The sequence below is a fragment of the Protopterus annectens genome, chromosome 5.part0, assembly GCF_019279795.1.
Source record: "Protopterus annectens isolate FY-2018-M chromosome 5.part0, PAN1.0, whole genome shotgun sequence".
Lineage (NCBI taxonomy): Eukaryota > Metazoa > Chordata > Ceratodontiformes > Protopteridae > Protopterus > Protopterus annectens.
Window position 1 is genome coordinate 374,491,658 of NC_056735.1, and position 19,278 is coordinate 374,510,935.

The following is a 19,278-nucleotide window of genomic DNA, read 5'->3' on the forward strand; positions in this document are numbered from 1 at the left end:
TAATGAAATGTGCTCCATAGCTTGCATACTTAAACTGAGGAGCCTTATAAGATAAAGGCCTGCATTTTCCTTGGTATATATTTTTTTCAGTATTTTTTTCAAAATTTTAGATTGTTTAAATTGTTCATTTTGTACATCCATCTATGTTAACATTTATACAAGGTATCTGTATTCAAATAGATGAATTTTAACATCCATAAGAATGTTTTTACAGTCATTTTTGTCCATATTTTATCTATTTCTTATCTAATTATTACTATTTATTCATTCTCCAGTCTTATAAGTGTTATTTAACATTTCTAACAGGTGTTAGTGGCTACTTTTCCAATATACTTCTAATGTACACTACTGAGGTATTTTGAAATGTATTTTTCAATGTATTTTCTAATGATTTTCTTATATTATTCCAAGCTAGGTCTTTTATTTAATATAATTAATGTCTAATTGACCATGTGATAGAGCTCATTAGATTTACATTTTGGGAGAGTGTATATAAGGTCTTGCATTCAGTATTGTCTTGTCTTATCTGAAGAAGTACAGGTACTATCCTGTACAAAAGTGCATACTTTATTCGTGAATAAATAATTCTTTTTGGAGTGTATCCAGGTCATGTTCATACTTTTTTTGTTATTTTCCAAGTTTGTTTTGTGTCTTCATATTATCCATTTCATAGCTGCTTTATTTATACAGTTCTTGACATTTATCTGACTAATATCTCATGAACGACAGAGTCAAACGATTGACTAAAATCTGTGAACAGGACATCAACCTGTGTTCTTTTATCCATGAAATTTAACACTGTGACTATATATCCCACAACAGGCATGTTAACTAATGAAAAATGGAAGGGACTGACTATAAACTTTAGCAGTTCCAATTTGCCTCATGCTCATTCCATTATGTTCTGAGATCTTGTTATCTTTTAAGTGGTTAACACTTCCTCCGAATCCTTGTGTTGTCAAACAGTTGTACTCTTGTCTGTCCCTTTTAGTTGGACTTGTGCGGCTGGAATGTGCTATGTTATAACCCTTACCTGTATATAACCTAGTAAGTTTTGTAGTCACATGCTGAAGAAGTGACATGATGTGTTTGTGCAGTAAAATAATTTTAAGATGTGCCTGTGCTTCCTGATACTGCATGTACTTCTTTTATATTATGTACTAGAGTGGACTTTCATTTCTGCCTGTCCTATTTAATATTTGTGTTTGTTTGTTTGTATGGTTAAAATCTTGCTTATTATGTTATTTTTGTTTCTGTCTGTCCTTGCTACTACCAAATGCTCCCATTGCTTTTTTTCTGCTTCCAGTTTGTTTATTCATTTGTTTCATTTTGTTTGTTTCACTATTTGTACCACATTTTAGCCTCTTTGTTCTCCTGTCACTAACTGTAACCTGGGGTACACAGGCATCAGATAATTTCTTAAGTTTATCCTTAAAAGATTTGCGGGCAGCACCCATTCTGCTGCCTTTCAAGGAAGTTCTCAATGCCCAAGTTGCAATTTCCTGTTTACTTTTTTTCCTAATACACATTTTTCTAAAGATAACTTGCTAAATTTCAAGTTAATAAGAATTTTTTATCTTTTCTTACATTTGTAAAAATAACCTTTAAAATATGATTTTCACCTGCAAAGGTTTTTCATATTAATGTTTTTCGGCTGTTTTTCCCCATAGGCGTATTTGTGAAAAATCTAAAGTACTTCACTTGCCTTATTCTGAAACTCATTCTTTTTGTCTACACTTTTCTGAAGATGTGTTATTATAAATGGGCAGCTATATCTGTGTCTCAGTAATGATTTATTTGTGTATCTATTGATTTCTTTATTGTTTGCTTGTACAACGCCCTTTTTAGCCACTAACCTGGTCATACAGCAATAGGTATAAGAAACAATTTAAGTGTGAGAGGTAAGTATTAATATCAAACAGGTAGAAGAAGAATTGAGACTATACATAGTCTTATAGTATCACAGTAAACACAAGAATGTACATACAATATTTTCAATAAAAATATATTGTACAAGACTACAGAAAGTATTCCTAATAAAATTTGCTGAAGACAACCTTTGGTTTCAAAGTATAATAGTTAACATAACAATCTATATACAATATTTACAATTAAAATACATTGTACAAGAGTATAACAGGTATTCCTGATAAAGTACAGAGCAGAAAAACATTATGAGTTTTATAAATGGATGATCAGGTTATGCTATGTATTTCTCAAGCATTTACATTTACATTCATTATCCAAATGATCCTTATTTTCTTCTTGGATTGTGTGAGGCTAGATTTGCATAGTCCATTTATGTCCATTTATTTTAGCCACTGTCGAGCAGATACACAGATGTGATCCCCGGGGTGCAATTCCTATTTCCCATCCACTCATCAAGATTTTTCTTGAAGAGTGCTAATGAAGAACTTTGCTTGATATAGATAGGTAGCTTGTTCCAGAGTATTGGAAGCCTCTGGGACAGGAATCTATCCCTCCAGCATGTCCTGTTTATTGTGGTGACAAGGTTTAAGTCTCTAGAGCATGTAGCTCGGAGGGAATTGGGATTTCTTTAGGTGTAGCATGTCCAACAGCTCTGGGTTTCACATAGCTTTATATGTTAGGCAGAGATCACCTTGGAGTACGCTATATGCTACGGAGTAAAGCTGGAGTTTTTTGAGGCGGTCAGTGTAGGGCATTTGTTTGAGGCCAATAATCCTCTTTGTGAGGTACTTCCGGCAGCCTTTCCAGCTGCTGCAGATGTCTTGTGAGGTATATTCCAAAAGGGGCATTTGTACTCTATAATAGGTCTAATGAGTGTCAAGTAGAGGGGAACAATGACCTCTTTTTTCCTAGATGAGAACCCTTTTATGATGAGGTGTCTGCAACTTTTACAGTGTGGGTTATGTCAGTGAGCCAGTTGGCAACCCATCATGTGACGTAGGGATTTATACCTACTTTAGTGAGTTTAGCTATAATTCCAGAATGGGGGATGGTGTCAAAAGCCGTGGCGAGGTCAAGCTAGGCTGTGTGAACCACATTACCCTCATCTATGGCTTTGGTGACTGCCTCAAAGAAGTCAATCAGGTTCAGGAGGCATGATCTGCCTTACACAAACCAGAACTGGGTGGGATCCAGAGTTTGGAGGTTACCAAGGTCTTTGTTTATGAGTTCCATGATGATACGTTCCATGGCCTTGCAGACAAGGCTCGTCAGGCTAATAGGTCGGTAGTTCCCGGGATCAGTGGTTGCTCCCCCTTTGTGGAGTGGGATAACTGTTGCTGTGCGCCATTCAGTGGGCACAAAGCCTGATGCGAGGCTATTATTGAACATGGTGCTTAACTGGGGAGCCAGTTCGTTCTGAAGTTCATGTAAAACGCAGCCTGGGATGTTGTGTTTTTGGCTTTAGAGAGTGCAGCTTTTACCTGCTATATACTATACTCTTGTATGACTGTTCCTTGATGTGTATGACTTTTGTGCTTCTTTGTTTAGCACCTAACCTGTCATACCATACTTTTGACAATGCCTCAACTTATTTAAATATATTTGCATTAATTGCAGTTCTATAATAGATACATGCAATTTCAGATCTTGATGTAAAGCAAAGATTATCTTGTATCCTTTCTGCAATATTACTAGCTAAAGTGCTCACAGTAGGCATTTGAGTTATACTCGTGGCATAATTTATAGTAATTGGTACCAAAGTGCACTGCGCAAAGTATTAATTATTAAACACTTGACCAAGGTACCAGTACTGATGCTCACCTGTAAACTTAGCATATACAGTAGTTATCTAATTGTAGTTACTTGATACAAAACTCCTTTCCTTTATTCCCCAACCATAAAGTATTTCAATATTTAACAGCAAGTTGAAAAATGAAGTCATGTGAAAAGCAGTGGATAGAAATTCTGTCCGAATGTGCACATCTAACACAATATATCCAAACTGACGATACCTTTGCTTTGGCATCTCTTGTTGCTTCTGCTTCAGCTGCCATTGCTCTCTGTAATGACAAGGGAAGTTTCACATCCTTCAACTCCACACGCTCCACTTTGACACCCCAGTCCTTTGTGGCTTCATATAATATGCGCTTAAAGATAAAAGGGAGAAACTGTAACATTCCATTTCAACCAATTTGAAGTGTGAGATAACATAAAATGGGATGGAGATTTGTTAAGCTACCACTAAAAAACAAATTGTACACACAAAGAAAATGTAAAATCAGATATTATTTTAATCTCCAAACAATCTATCAATTAGCTCCATGTATATCTTTCTCATGTTTCTCCGCCATTAGGTCATATCAGACCCCATGCTCAAATTCACTCAGTCATATTACAAAAATTAAAATCTGCAGCATAATAGAGGTAACAGCTTTCCCAGACATATTTTTTGATGACCACTGAATCTTTATCCAAGAAATATCTATGTTTAGCCCAAATACAAATTTTACATTTCTCCCACACAAGTGTATTGGACTAACATAAAATAATTGTCAAACAAGTGAAGGAAAAAGAAATTATTTTATTTATTTTATTTATTTTACATGTGTTGACTGAGATAGTCCGACTGGATTCATGTCCATTTTCAGCGGAGGCCCGGGGAGGAAAGCTCCAAGGTAAGCAGATACAATAAAAACAATGAAAACATATTACAAATATGGTATACACAAATAATACATAAGCAAACATGAATAGACAAGTTCAACAGGTTAGAGTTACTCCCTGGTGATAGTCAGGGGTAAGTTCAACAGTAATCTGATTAACAGATTTTTCATATTCATGATGAGAGTTAGCCAGGTATGTTGCAGTGGCAAAGCCAGTTTAGTGCCAGATGTTGTTTGAGTCTAGTTTTAAATTGGCCTAGGGAGGAGAGCAAAGTAATATCAGCTGGAAGTGAGTTCCAGGCTCTGCCTGCAGAGTTTGCAAAGAAGGAATCACCGGCTGCATTGTTAATGTTGATTGTCTGAATTAGTAGTCTGTTCTAGTTGTGGATTGTTATAGGGGGTGATAAGATTTTTAAGTGTCAGTGTATTATCTGGATTATAAAGGATTTTATTAGCCATAATCAGTAGGTTATATTGGATTAGACTGGGTAGTTCAAGCCACCCAAGCTGGTTAAGATGGATGCAGTGGTGTGTCCTAAAAGGCAGGCCAGTGGCAAACTTGGCAATGTGATTATAACAGGTTGAGAGTTTATTAAGTACAGCATTGTTTAGATAAGAGATTAGGGGGGATACATATAGAAGTGTTGAAAGTAGGTGAGAGTGAGCTATGGCAATTTTGACTGGAGGGGTGAGGAAGGCTTTTATTCTGTAAAGTGACCCAAGTTTTTTATTGACGGTTTTGATCGAGAGGTTTACATGTAGGTCATATTTTAAGTTATTATCAATAATGACACCTAATAGTTTTGTAGAGGGTTTCGGGGAGATTATTGTGCCATCATTTGCATTTATGGTAAAGGTAAAAACAGCAGACCATTGTGTTGTTGAGAATAACAGCATTTTAGTTTTTTTGGGATTTAGTATCAATCGATGTTCAGAGAGCCAGTTTTCTATAATATTAAAGGTGGACTGGGTAGCAGACCATAAATCTGTAGGAGATGTAGCTGAGCAAATCAGGGTGGAGTTGTCAGCATATTGGATATTGCTGACATTTGGGATGACAGTATACAAGTTGTTAATAAAGATGGAAAACAGTAGGGGCCCTAGTATGGAGCCTTGTGGTACTCCAAGGGTGTTTGGTAATAGGTTAGAGAGCTTGCATTGCCAAAGAACAGCCTGCTGTCTCCCATTGAGGTAGGATTTAAACCATTGAAGGGCTTTAGAATCTAGACAAAGTTTGCAGGGTGTGAATCAGAAGATGGTGGTCAACCATGTCAAATGCCTTGGAGATATCCAAGAAGAGGGCTGAGGATATATGATTATTGTTACGGTTATTGTTTATGATATTGGTAAAAGCTATTAGGGCTGAAGTAGTGCTGTGGTGTGGAGAGAAGCTGTTTCCAGATACATAACTGGTTTAAAATAACAATCTTGGTGTTATGCAGATAACTTGGACATCAGTAAAGTAGCCTTTAACACTGGAGATTTGGCAAAGTGCCTGTGGCAGTGCAGAGCATTTTTAGCTAGTTCTGTGTGTTTAGGGCAGTTGTGGCATTACTTAAATATTCAGCACTAGAATCACTAATAAGAAGTTTCTAATAGGACCTCCACCTATTAGTGGTAGTATAACTTAATCATTATGGACACCAACTCATTCATAGAACCTCTGTTTTGTGCAGTTTGTGTAGTCTGCGACCCAAGGAAAAACAGACCTTTTAACATTTGATTTGCACAGCATTTGCAGATTCACAGTTTTTGGAAGCTGACAAATTACAGTGGATCTCTTCACTATAGCAAACTTTTACTGTGGACAACTTTTCACAATTATGCATCTCCTCCTTATGGTAAGAAGAGGCTATATTTGTATATGCAAAGAGCAACATGTTTAGCAACAACAGAAGTAGGTTTGTTAACTATGACCTTGCCCTTTATAATCAATATAGATATCTGGGAGACTTAGAATCTCAAAATGAGAAGGGAAGTGGGTGAAATGAGTATAATCGTACCAATATAATTGTAGCCAACTCTTTTATTCAAACAGACTCTGCTGTCTGTCTTGATGCACAACTTTTTGTAGCAGTAAAACACAGTGAATTTTTTTTTCAGTTTAATCTGTTGCACAAGGAATATGGTAAAATTCAGCCACAGGTTAGTCGGTCACTGAAGCTGTTCACTGACTACTCACATGGTAACCATTTTATGTCTAAGGATACTGGTTCTCAACCAAATACATTCCGGATGTTTGGGGGGGGGGGGGTCATCTGATACAACATTACATCAAACTAACAAGGAGAATGATTAGATAGGAAAAGAAGAAGGATGCTCACCAAATGATTTATAAAAATCACTGTATACAAAGATTATATATTCCCCCATTCCAAAGGAGAGATGGGCCTCCTTAAGACTGATCACATGTATAGATCTGCAATCATGGGACTCCACACATATCTGCTGGCCTCACAAGACCCAAATGTAGTAAATGTTTTGAAACATGAGGAGACTAAATCTAAGATGACTTCTCTGCTTAATCTACCAGAAACATATCGGCGTCAAGCAGGAATGGAAATCAAACCAGAAGTAGATAAAAATCAGACAACAACTGAATGTGCCAAAAAACAAAAGAAAGAATATAAGCTAAAGGACTGGATGAGAAGGCAAGAAATGTGGAAAATGCATATAGTTGAAAGTAGAGAAAACTTCTGGAAGAACCTCGTGTTGATTAGGAATGAATGCAGAAATATTTAAGGAGAGGCAAATTCAAACCAAGAGATGAAAGGTTAATTTTGATGGCCCAAGATAGTGGGCTACATACACGTTGGTTTACAAAGTCGACTGAACATGTGGGAAAAACAGACAAATGTAGGTTTTGTAAAACTGAATTGGAAACAGCTGCACACCTCATTACTGGTTGTAATATACTAATGGCATGAACTTTAATTGTACTTTGACTTAGGAATGGGGCCCATTCCCGTCATGGTATTAGGAACCCAAAAGACTTGGAGAAATTAAAAAAGGGAGAATTGTTGGAAATTAATTCATCTTCAAGTCTTGGTGAATACCTTCACTAGGTGGACCCTGTTTTTCACAAAATCTCACCAAGACGATACTGATATATAGACTGTATTTTATATAGCATATATCATGGACAGAAGTGGGTTAAAAATAAAAAAGATACCTGGGTGTACAAGACCCGGGATGAAAAAATGCCCAATCCTGGTAGGTGCAATGGTGCCAGGCTGGAAAAAATGACAATGTAGAATCCTCAAGACACAGAAACATTCCTACAATGGGGATAGACCAGGCCCAGGGGTAGGATGGCCTGCTTGTTATAGAAGGAAGTAGCAGTCCACAAAAATCACAAAAACTGATATCCCAGAAAAGAAAAACAGTCAAAAAAAGCCAGCGTGCTTGAGTGAAATTCAAATCCAAAAGATTTTATTGTAAAGCCATGTAGGAGTGAAAAATCACCCTACATACATAAATCAAACCGGTTTCGGCTCCCAGGAGCCTTCTTCAGTGATATACCAAAAATACAATAAAGAATCAAAGTATCAAAATACAATCATTTAAATACCCATAGGCTGTTCACATTGGCCAATCACAACCTCACATGAATAATCATTATTACAATTGATCATTAAGGCCAGGTGGAAACAAAGCCCCAAGTTTTATGATCCATTTTCTCTCCTTAGAACTTAACAATTCAAGCCAGTGTTTCTTATTCAAACATCTGCCCCTTATACAATCTATTGTGACAAATTTGAAAGATGCTGATGCATGTTTAAGGCAATGTTTGTATAAAGCATTGTTAATGCGTTTGTTTTTGATGTCACTCAAATGCTCACAAATTCTAAGCCGGAAAGGCCTAGAGGTCTTCCCGACATAGAAAGCGGAGCAATTGCAGGTCACCAAATAGATGACCCACTCAGAGTTACAGTTGCCCCAAAAATTAATGTCAAACACAACAGATGTGTTCTTACTACTGAATTCCTTGGTACGTAAAATACGAACACAAAAGGAACAATGTCCACAAGGCATACATCCAACAATAGGTTTACCCATGATCGACCATTGAGTGAAGGTAGAAAAATCCGAACCTACTCTCTTATAATGACTGAATTTGGAACCCATAGTTTGTCCCCTTTTAAATGAAAAGGAACATCTATCAGGAAGCAAAAGATTAAGTTTGTAATCAGCTTTCAGAACATTCCAATGTCTGTGTATGATGTTTTTAAAGCCCTGTATGTTACGTCCATATGTGGTCACCAAACGCAAGGGTTGGGGCCTGGTATTATTGTCCTTCTCTCTATACGATAACAAATCATGCCTATCAATATTAGACACAGATCTTTTAGCTAACTGAACTGTACCTGGGCGATACCCCCTCCTGATGAATCTATTTGTCAAATCCTCCTGGGCATCAGAAAAGGATTGCTGGCTGGAACAGATCCTCCTGGCTCTAAGAAATTGTGATTTAGGTATATTCTGGATGACATGTTGTGGGTGGAAGCTGGTGGCATGTAACAATGAATTGAATTCTGGAAATTTCCTGAACATCCTTGTTGATAGGGTATTATCCTTGTTTCTGTTAATTTCTACATCAAGAAATACTATCCTATTCTTATGATGGGTCAACTTGAATTCTATCCCCCATATGTTATCATTAAGATATCCAAGAAACTCCAAAAGATACCCTTCATCAGCCTTCCACACCAACCAACAGTCATCCAGATAACGTCGCCAGATATCCATCTCGCACATATAAATGTTATGGCTCTGGTCATAAATAACAATTTCTTCAACATATGCCATAAAGAGATCTGCGTATATGGGTGCAAAAGATGCACCCATAGCAGTCCCCTTAGTTGGCCAATAACAACAGTTCTGAAAATAGAAAACGTTACTAGATAAAACATACTCAGTAAGGCATATGAGAAATGTATTAAATCCAGGTTGATATAACCCTGACCTAGCCAGCCAATAATCCAACGCTTGTAAGCCTGCCCAGTGTGGAATATTCGTATAGAGAGAAGTAATGTCCAAAGTACATAAAAGCCAATGTGGTTCCAATTGGCAATTATTAATAATATCCAGGAATTGGGTGGTATCTTGGATTCTAGCTCTAATGGAACCCAATAAAGGTTTTAAATATTTAGTTAAATATTCAGACAGTGGTTCAGTAAGTGACCCATGTCCTGAGACTATGGGTCGACCTGGTGGATTTGTTGGATGTTTGTGGATCTTCGGTAACATATATATATACTGTTTACTGGGTGAATCAACTGTCAGTTGCTCTTTAATATATTGGGTAATAATACCCTCCTCAACTGCCTCAGTTAAAAATTCACCAATTTTATGTTGAAAATGTGGTGAAGGATCCAAAGGCATCTGCCTATAGTATTGCATGTCACCCAATTGTCTCATGACTTCACTGTCATAAGTCACCTTGTCCAATACTACCACCGCTCCACCCTTATCTGCCTGAATAATGACCAGATTTTTGTTATTGATAAGTTCATTTAAAGTGGACATTTCATCAGCAGACAAATTATTATAAAGAATGGGAAATTCTTTAAGATGACAATGTATGTCCTGTAAAACATTCTTTTGAAATACCCCCACTAAATGTGACATGGGTGGATTAAATGTCGACTTCTTGAACCTAAAATCATGACATGTATCACCCAAATTATCACAATTATTGTTATCAAAAAACAATTTTAAGTTTAATGTTCGACAAAAATTAATAACATCCTGAGCCAAAGATTGTTCAGAAACAAAAAACCCTGGAACAAAATTAAGCCCTTTATTCAATATATTCAGTTGTGCACACAGCCGGGGACCCCATCCGGTCCCATTGATGCTGTGTTTTAGCTTTAGAGAGAGCAGCTTTCACCTGCGCATTTGAGATGTCTGGGAGGCTACTCTCAGTTGGGATAGTTATCTCTCCTTTGGGGAGAGGGGGTGAAGTTTAGCTGAACCTGTCTGCCAGTATGTTGGCAATGTCTGTGGGTTCAGTGATTTTTGTATCATTTTGGACTAATTCTGAGCATATCTGGGAGTTTCCACCCAGGTTTCTGACATAGCTGAAGAAGGCCTTATGATTGTCTTTTGAATCTATGGCAATTTTTCTCTCAAAGTTGGCCTTGGATGATTTTATGAGGGATCGTAGTTTCTTGCTAGTGCTGATCAAAGATGCCTTCCCTTTTTGGGATTTTGCTCTATCATGTAATAGCTTTCTCCTCTTATTGTAAAGTTTGTTTATGGCTGGGGTCCACCAGACTGGACGTTTGCCCTTGGTGGAAAGAGGCTTGGTTTTATTTGGGATTGCCTGATCCATGCAGTCCTGAAGGTGTTCATAGAAGACATTTGTAAGGGCTTCCACAGCTTGGGTTGTGGTTTCCATTGGCTCGGGAGCCTTGACGGATACCACACCTGTCTTGAGTAGTGTGAAGTTTGCTTTTTCTTCACTGTGGTCTTTTTTGTTTGGGGTGGGGGCGGGATGTGGATTTCTAGTGAGATTAGTTTATGATCTGATCTCACCAATGAGGGCTATACTTCCGGTGTGGAGCATTTTGTCCCCATGTTCGTGATGATGAGATCTAGTATATTTTCTCCTGTTGTGGGGACGGTGACTAGTTGTTCCATGGCATTTGAATTTATGAACTCCAGGAACCTTTGGGCTAGAAAGTTTGGGCTTAAGTAATGTTCCCAGTCTATATTCGGGTAGTTGAAGTCACCCAATATGATGGTGTTTGGTGATACATTTATACCCTCCAGTGTCTTCAGGAAGGCTGTGTGGGTTTCCTGAGTTTGAGAGGGTGGCCTGTAGCATGCTACAAATTGTAGAGCAGTTTTGCCTATGGTTAATTGCACCTGGATGGTTTCCGATGCTTCGTGCGTAGCCACCAACCTGGAGGTGTGGGTATCCTTGATGAATATGGATACAGCCCCTCCTTTTGTGGTGTGGTCCGGGTTTTGGGGCGGAACGCATGATATGAGATGAAACCTTATAGTGCCGGGGTGCTCTCAGGAGCCTTGAACCAGGTTTCAGTCACAGCACAGACATCGATGTTCTCCATACAGAGAAGGGCCTCAAGTGCGTGCATTTTGAGATTTAGACTTCTGGCATTGAGCAGCATTACCCTTAGTTTCTTCACGTTTTTGTTTTCTAGGGTGGTAGGTTTAGAATTTGAGCCTTGCCTAAAAAAGGCACTATGGGGGTGGCAAGAGCCTTAGCCAATATCCGGAATCCCAGGGGTGACAGGTGCAAGCCGTCCCTTGCGAAGCAGTGTGGCTTGTCGAGCATGTCATCCCAGGCAGACAGGCACTGGATCCCCTTTTAATGACACCAGAAATTAAGCCAATTGTTAAAGCTGATCATCTTGTCACTATATTGTGGCATCATTCTTGGTGAAGGAAGGATACTGCTCAGGGTCAGGGTCATACCTGCCTGGGCTACATAATCAGAGAGCTCCTCTACGTCTCTTTTCATGTAGTCCAGGGAGGTACGTCTCAGGTCGTTCACACCAGCATGGACAATGACTGTGTCATACTTGTACTTGCCGTGGGTGACCTGAGTGCTTGTGTTATGTGGCGGATTCTAGCGCCCGATAGGCAGCTTACCGTGACCTTCTCCTTGTTCAACCTGGTGAGTGGGACATCAGTGTGTCTGACTATGGAGTCACCTATGACAAGTATGTTTGGTGTTGTATTTGGCCTTAAGGGCAGTGACTGCTTTGCACACTGATTTTGTTGTTTATGTGTTGTTTGTGTGGTGTATTGAGTTTGCAGTTGCTTGGGTGTCTGCTTTGGAGGCCTCTGCTGTTTAGGTAAATTTTACTCAGAGCCTCAGTATGTCTTAGTGTGTTTATGTGTTTGATTCAGTGGTGTGGTTGAGTTATGTGAGACTGGTATTGTGGTGTGTGTAGTTGCCTTCTCCTCCTGCCTGGTCTTGCCAGTCCTGAGTTGAGAGAGCTCAGCCTCCAGTTTGGCTAAATAGCTGCATCTCTCAAGTGTTAGTGTTACGTGGGAGGAGGAGAGGGTTGTCCGTGTACATGAGGCAATTGTAACATTGTCTCAGAATTCCCAGATTCACCAACTGGGCAGGAGAGGATGCCAGCATCTGACCCTTCGACATGCTAGAAAGATTTATGAGTTGGTATGAGACAGAAAAGTAGTGGGCTTAGCAGGGAAGTGGGCACTCCTGGGGGGTTTTGCTAGTGAGAGATTTGTATAATATAGGAGTGCTTGACCTGCAAAGAGAATGCTTATAAGACAAGGGATATGCTTATAAGACAAGTGCTGAGCTTTCTGAGAAGAAAAAGCTATTTGGAAGAAGTGCTGCACTTTTTAGTGAAGGTGTAAACTGTTTAGGTTCCTAACAGAGCAGTTCTAATGGAAAAATTGAAGAACAGACTTTCTGGAGCCAGAAAGAGTTTAACCTTGTTTAACCGGCGCTGCCTGATGCTGCTCTAGTGGCAACTCCGCTTCATCGGCTAAAGCACGTTAAAGCGTGCTTGATAGCAGGGGCTGGAAAGAAGCAGGAATAGACCCAAAACGGACAATAAAACTACAGTTTCAAGTCAGTAACCACCTCTACGGGGCAGGAAGCTGCTCAATGTTATTCACTGCCACTGATCAACAGAGAGACTTTCCTTTAGCCCAAGCAAAAATGGCCTCACAGAAACTTTCAAATAGTTCAGGAACAGCAAGCCTGTAACTGAACTTTTTTAACTCTCAGAAAAGTGGGAAAAAAGCAAGATTTTTTTTTGTTTTTGTTTTTCAGAGATAGCAGAGGTTCACAAGTAATATCAAGTTATAACAGTGCAGTAAATGACCCCACACAAGAGTGCTAGGTCAAGGACAGAAAATATGCAAGTTTTAAGAAAAAACGATTTAAAATTAAGTGCAAACAGGAAATTCAGCAAACAGCTTTTGGTTGTGCTCTAAATACAGCTACTAATACAGAAATCAAGTTTAACAAGCCAGCAAATGCTCAAGCTAGGCAGCTATGCAGAAAAACTTAGCAAATAAACAGAGAAAAAATACTTAAAATCTCAAAAGTGGCTCCCTTCTCTCAGCGTTTTTTCCTCTTGGAGGGTGCTTCACCAACAGCCAACAACCCTGAAAAGACATCCAAACCATGAGGCAACTAGGTTTTAAGAGAGGAAGATGAAGGAGTTTAGGAAATGACCCCTAGTGGCCAATAAAACTACAGTTTCAAGTCAGTAACCACCTGTACGGGGGGGCAGGGAAGCTGCTCAATGTTATTCACTGCCACTGATCAACAGAGAGACTTTCCTTTAGCCCAAGCAAAAATGGCCTCACAGAAACTTTCAAATAGTTCATGAACAGCAAGCCTGTAACTGAACTTTTTTAACTCTCAGAAAAGTGGGAAAAAAGCAAGATTTTTTTTTTTGATTTTTTTTTTTGTTTTTTTTCAGAGATAGCAGAGGTTCACAAGTAATATCAAGTTATAACAGTGCAGTAAATGACCCCACACAAGAGTGCTAGGTTAAGGACAGAAAATATGCAAGTTTTAAGAAAAAAACGATTTAAAATTAAGTGCAAACAGGAAATTCAGCAAACAGCTTTTGGTTGTGCTCTAAATACAGCTACTAATACAGAAATAAAGTTTAACAAGCCAGCAAATGCTCAAGCTAGGCAGCTATGCAAATAAACAGAGAAAAAATACTTAAAATCTCAAAAGTGGCTCCCTTCTTCTCTCAGCGTTTTTTCCTCTTGGAGGGTGCTTCACCAACAGCCAACAAGCCTGAAAACTTTGACATCAGTAAAGTAGCCTTTAACACTGGAGATTTGGCAAAGTGCCTGTGGCAGTGCAGAGTATTTTTTAGCTAGTTCTGTATGTTTAGGGCAGTTGTGGCATTACTTAAATATTCAGCACTAGAATCACTAATAAGAAGTTTCTAATAGGACCTCCACCTATTAGTGGTAGTATAACTTAATCATTATGGACACCAACTCATTCATAGAACCTCTGTTTTGTGCAGTTTGTGTAGTCTGCGACCCAAGGAAAAACAGACCTTTTAACATTTCATTTACACAGCATTTGCAGATTCACAGTTTTTGGAACCTGACAAATTACAGTGGATCTCTTCTGTATAGCAAACTTTAACTGTGGACTACTTTTCACAAGTATGCATCTCCTCCTTATGGTAAGAAGAGGCTATATTTGCATATGCAAAGAGCAACATGTTTAGCAACAACAGAAGTAGGTTTGTTAACTATGACCTTGCCCTTTATAATCAATATATATATCTGGGAGACTTAGAATCTCAAAATGAGAAGGGAAGTGGGGGAAATGAGTATAATCGTACCAATATAATTGTAGCCAACTCTTTTATTCAAACAGACTCTGCTATCTGTCTTGATGCACAACGTTTTGTAGCAGCAAAACACAGTGAATTTTTTTTCAGTTTAATCTGTTGCACAAGGAATATGGTAAAATTCAGCCACAGGTTAGTCGGTCACTGAAGCTCTTCACTGACTACTCACATGGTAACCATTTTATGTCTAAGGATACTGGTTCTCAACCAAATACATTCCGGATGTTTGGGGGGGGGTCATCTGATACAACATTACATCAAACTAACAAGGAGAAGGATTAGATAGGAAAAGAAAAAGGATGCTCACCAAATGATTTATAAAAATCACTGTATACAAAGATTATATATTCCCCATTCCGAAGGAGGGATGGGCCTCCTTAAGACTGATCACATGTATAGATCTGCAATCATGGGACTCCACACATATCTGCTGGCCTCACAAGACCCAAATGTAGTAAATGTTTTGAAACATGAGGAGACTAAATCTAAGATGACCTCTCTGCTTAATCTACCAGAAACATATCGGCATCAAGCAGGAATGGAAATCAAACCAGAAGTAGATAAAAATCAGACAACAACTGAATGTACCAAAAAACAAAAGAAAGAATATAAGCTAAAGGACTGGATGAGAAGGCAAGAAATGTGGAAAATGCATATAGTTGAAAGTAGAGAAAACTTCTGTAAATTTGCACTTGGATACTCCTCCTGGGCCCATCTCATTTGCTCACTCAAAAAAAATAAAAATTTTATCTGTTTTTACTGTATTTGTGTTTCTTTCTACTTTATTTTGCTTTTGCGTCATCTTAAAAGTACTCAGTTGTATTTATTACTGCTTGGTGTAACTCATTCTAAGCCTTTTAGTTTAAGCACTTGGGCTTCAGACCAGTTGTTTTACATTAAGAAGGTTTGTGGTCTGCACTGTAGTGGCAGGACAGGAGGTAGCTTACATCCTTCTAAGTTGGGAACTGCTGATTGAGGGCTCAGTGTCTGTTATTCTAAAAGTGTATTAATTCTGGTTTAAGCACTTGGGCTTCAGGCCAGTTATTTTACATTAAGAGGGTTCATGGTCTGCACTCTTGTGGGAGGAGAGGCTGGACTCTGCCCTTCTGAGCTGGGAATTTCTGGTTAAAGGCTTATAGTGCCTGCATATTTGAACTGCTTCTTACTGAAACTGGTACACCTTGTTTGCTGTAGCATAGACTAGATCCAGGCCTGCTGAATCTAGCTTTGTTTGTATAACTTGAGCACTAATCCAGGCATTCTTTAAAGTATTCAATTGCATTTATTACTGCTTGGTAGTAACTTGATTAAAGTGTAGCTATCATTCTAAGTCTTTTGGATTAAGCACTTGGACTTCAGACCAGTTGTTTTACATTAGGAAGGTTTGTGGCCTGCACTGTGGTGGCAGGACAGGTAGCTTACATCCTTCTAAGTTGGGAACTGCTGATTGAGGGCTCAGTGTCTGTTATTCTAAAAGTGTATTCATTCTGGTTTAAGCACTTGGGCTTCAGGCCAGTTATTTTACATTAAGAGGGTTCGTGGTCTGCACTCTTGTGGGAGGAGAGGCTGGACTCTGCCCTTCTGAGCTGGGAATTTCTGGTTAAAGGCTAATAATGCCTGCATATTTGAACTGCTTCTTACTGAAATTGGTACACCTCATTTTCTGTAGCATAGACTAGATCCAGGCCTGCTGAATCTAGCTTTGTTTGTATAACTTGAGCACTAATCCAGGCATTCTTTAAAGTATTCAATTGTATTTATTACTGCTTGGTAGTAACTTGATTAAAGTGTAGCTATCATTCTAAGTCTTTTGGATTAAGCACTTGGGCTTCAGACCAGTTGTTTTACATTAGGAAGGTTTGTGACCTGCACTGTGGTGGCAGGACAGGTAGCTTACATCCTTCTAAGTTGGGAACTGCTGATTGAGGGCAGAGTGTCTGTTATTCTAAAAGTGTATTAGTTCTGGTTTAAGCACTTGGGCTTCAGGCCAGTTATTATACATTAAGAAGGTTCGTGGTCTGCACTCTTGTGCGAGGAGAGGCTGGACTCTGCCCTTCTGAGCTGGAAATTTCTGGTTAAAGGCTTATAGTGCCTGCATATTTGAACTGTTTCTTACTGAAATTGGTACACCTTGTTTGCTGTAGCATAGACTAGATCCAGGCCTGCTGAATCTAGCTTTGTTTGTATGCTTGCTGTTTGTTTGCTTGTTATTTCCCTGAAATGCTAATTCCACCTAAAACGCGGCATTTCAGCGCTTCTGTGGATCCCTAGTGATATCTGTATTGCTTACTGTACTTATTTCCTTGTTTCAGTTGAATGAAAGTTACTGTTTGTTGTTTTTGCATTTAAGTTACCTGTAGCACATTGCATTTAAGTTACCTGGCACTTGCTCACTAAAGCAATTATATAAGTCAGCACTAAAAAATTAAAAGCAATACACCCTCACAAACTCCCCTTGAGTACCTTGTTCCCCATTGGCCCTTGTTTTTCAATTATAAAGGAATTCCCAACACTATTCTAGCATGTCCAAAGGTCAGTTGTTAATCTCCTCTCTGGTCCAGCTGGTGAATCTGGGAATCTTGAGGCAATGTTACAACTGCCTCATGTACACAGACAACCCTCTCCTCCTCCCAACAAATTCCAACACATGTGAGAGATGCAACCATATAGCCAAACTGGAGGCTAAGCTCTCTCAACTCAGTACTGGCGTAACCAGTCATGAGGAAAAGGAAACCACACTCACTACAATTCCAGTCTCACATAGACCTACCACGACAGCAAACCAAACACATAAAGACACAAAAACATATTCGGAGGCTCTAAATAAAAATCTGCCTAAGCAGCAGAGACCTCCACAGCAGACACCCAAGCAACCGCTACCCCAAAACAAAACACATGCAACACATAGCTCACAAAGCCAGTGTGCCGAACAGTCACAGTCCTTAAGGCTAAACAACACACCTGATACACTTGTAATAGGTGACTCTATCGTCAGGCACACTGACATCCCGCTCACCAGGCTGAACAAGGAGAATGTCACAGTGAGCTGCTTGTTGGGCGCTAGGATCCGCCACATAACACAAGCACTCAGGTCACTCCAAGGCAAGTACAAATATGACTCAGTCATTGTCTATGCTGGTGTGAATGACCTGAGATGTACCTCCCTGGACTACATGAAAAGAGACACAGAGGAGCTCCCTGAGCATGTAGCCCAGGCTGGTATGACCCTGACCTTGAGTAGCATCTTACCCTCACCAAGAATGATGCCACAATATGAAGACAAGATGATCAATTTCAACAATTGGCTTAAGTATTGGTGTCATTCAAAGGGGATCCAATGCCTGACATCCTGGGATGACATGCTTGACAAGCCACGATGCTTCGCTAGGGATGGCTTGCACCTATCACCCATGGGCTTTCAGATATTGGCAAAGGCTCTTTCTACCCCATAGTGCCTTTTTTAGGCAAGGCTCAAAAGACAAACCCACCTCCATAGGTATCACAAGGGATAAGAAACTAAGAGTAGTGGTACTCAATGCCAGAAGTGTAAACCTCAAGATGCATGCACTCGAAACTCTCCTTAGCATGGAGAACATCGATATCTGTGCAGTAACAGAAACCTGGTTCAAGGATCCCGAGAGCACCCCAGCACTACCAGGTTATACCTCATACCATGCTTTTTGGCCCCAAAACTTGGACCGAACCACAAAAGGAGGGTGAGTATCAATATTCGTCAAAGATACCCACACCTCCAGGTTGGTGGCACAGCACGAAGCATCAGAGACTATCCATGTGCAACTAACAGTGGGTAAAACTGCCTTCCAGTTTATAGCCTGCTACAGATCACCCTCGCACACCCAGGAACTCCACTCGGCCTTCCTGAGAACACTGGAAAATATGAAGGTCTCTCCAAACACCATTATATTGGGCGACTTCAACTACCCAAACATAGACTGAGAGCATTACTCTAGCTCTAACACCCTAGCCCAAAGGTTCCTAGAATTTATAAACTCAAATGCTATGGAATAACTTGTTACCTCTCCCACAAGAGGGGAAAACATACTGGACCTGATCATCACCAACATGGGGAATCTATGCTCCAGACCAAAAGTGTATCCCTCACTGGTAAGATCAGACCATAAACTAATCTCACTGGATATTCACATCCTGACCCCACCCCCTGCCCAGAAAACCACAGTGAAAAACTTCTCTAAAGCAAATTTCACACTCCTCAAAACCGAGGTGAAATCCTTCAAAGCCCCCGGGCCTGTGGAAAATACGGCCCAGACCGCAGAATCCTTTATAAACACATTCTATGAACACCTTCAGGAATGCATGGA

General features: G+C 39.5%; 1 protein-coding gene across 2 annotated transcripts in view; it reads right to left on the reverse strand.

Moving 5' to 3' along the window:
* The window catches only part of LOC122802641 (stomatin-like), a 277,078-nt gene that overhangs the window by 19,226 nt on the left and 238,574 nt on the right, over nt 1-19,278 (reverse strand). For both annotated transcript variants that reach the window (XM_044072340.1, XM_044072339.1), the window contains one exon: nt 3,942-4,076. In XM_044072340.1, coding sequence (XP_043928275.1) covers nt 3,942-4,076 — 135 coding nt within the window. The remainder of the gene's footprint in view (nt 1-3,941; nt 4,077-19,278) is intronic.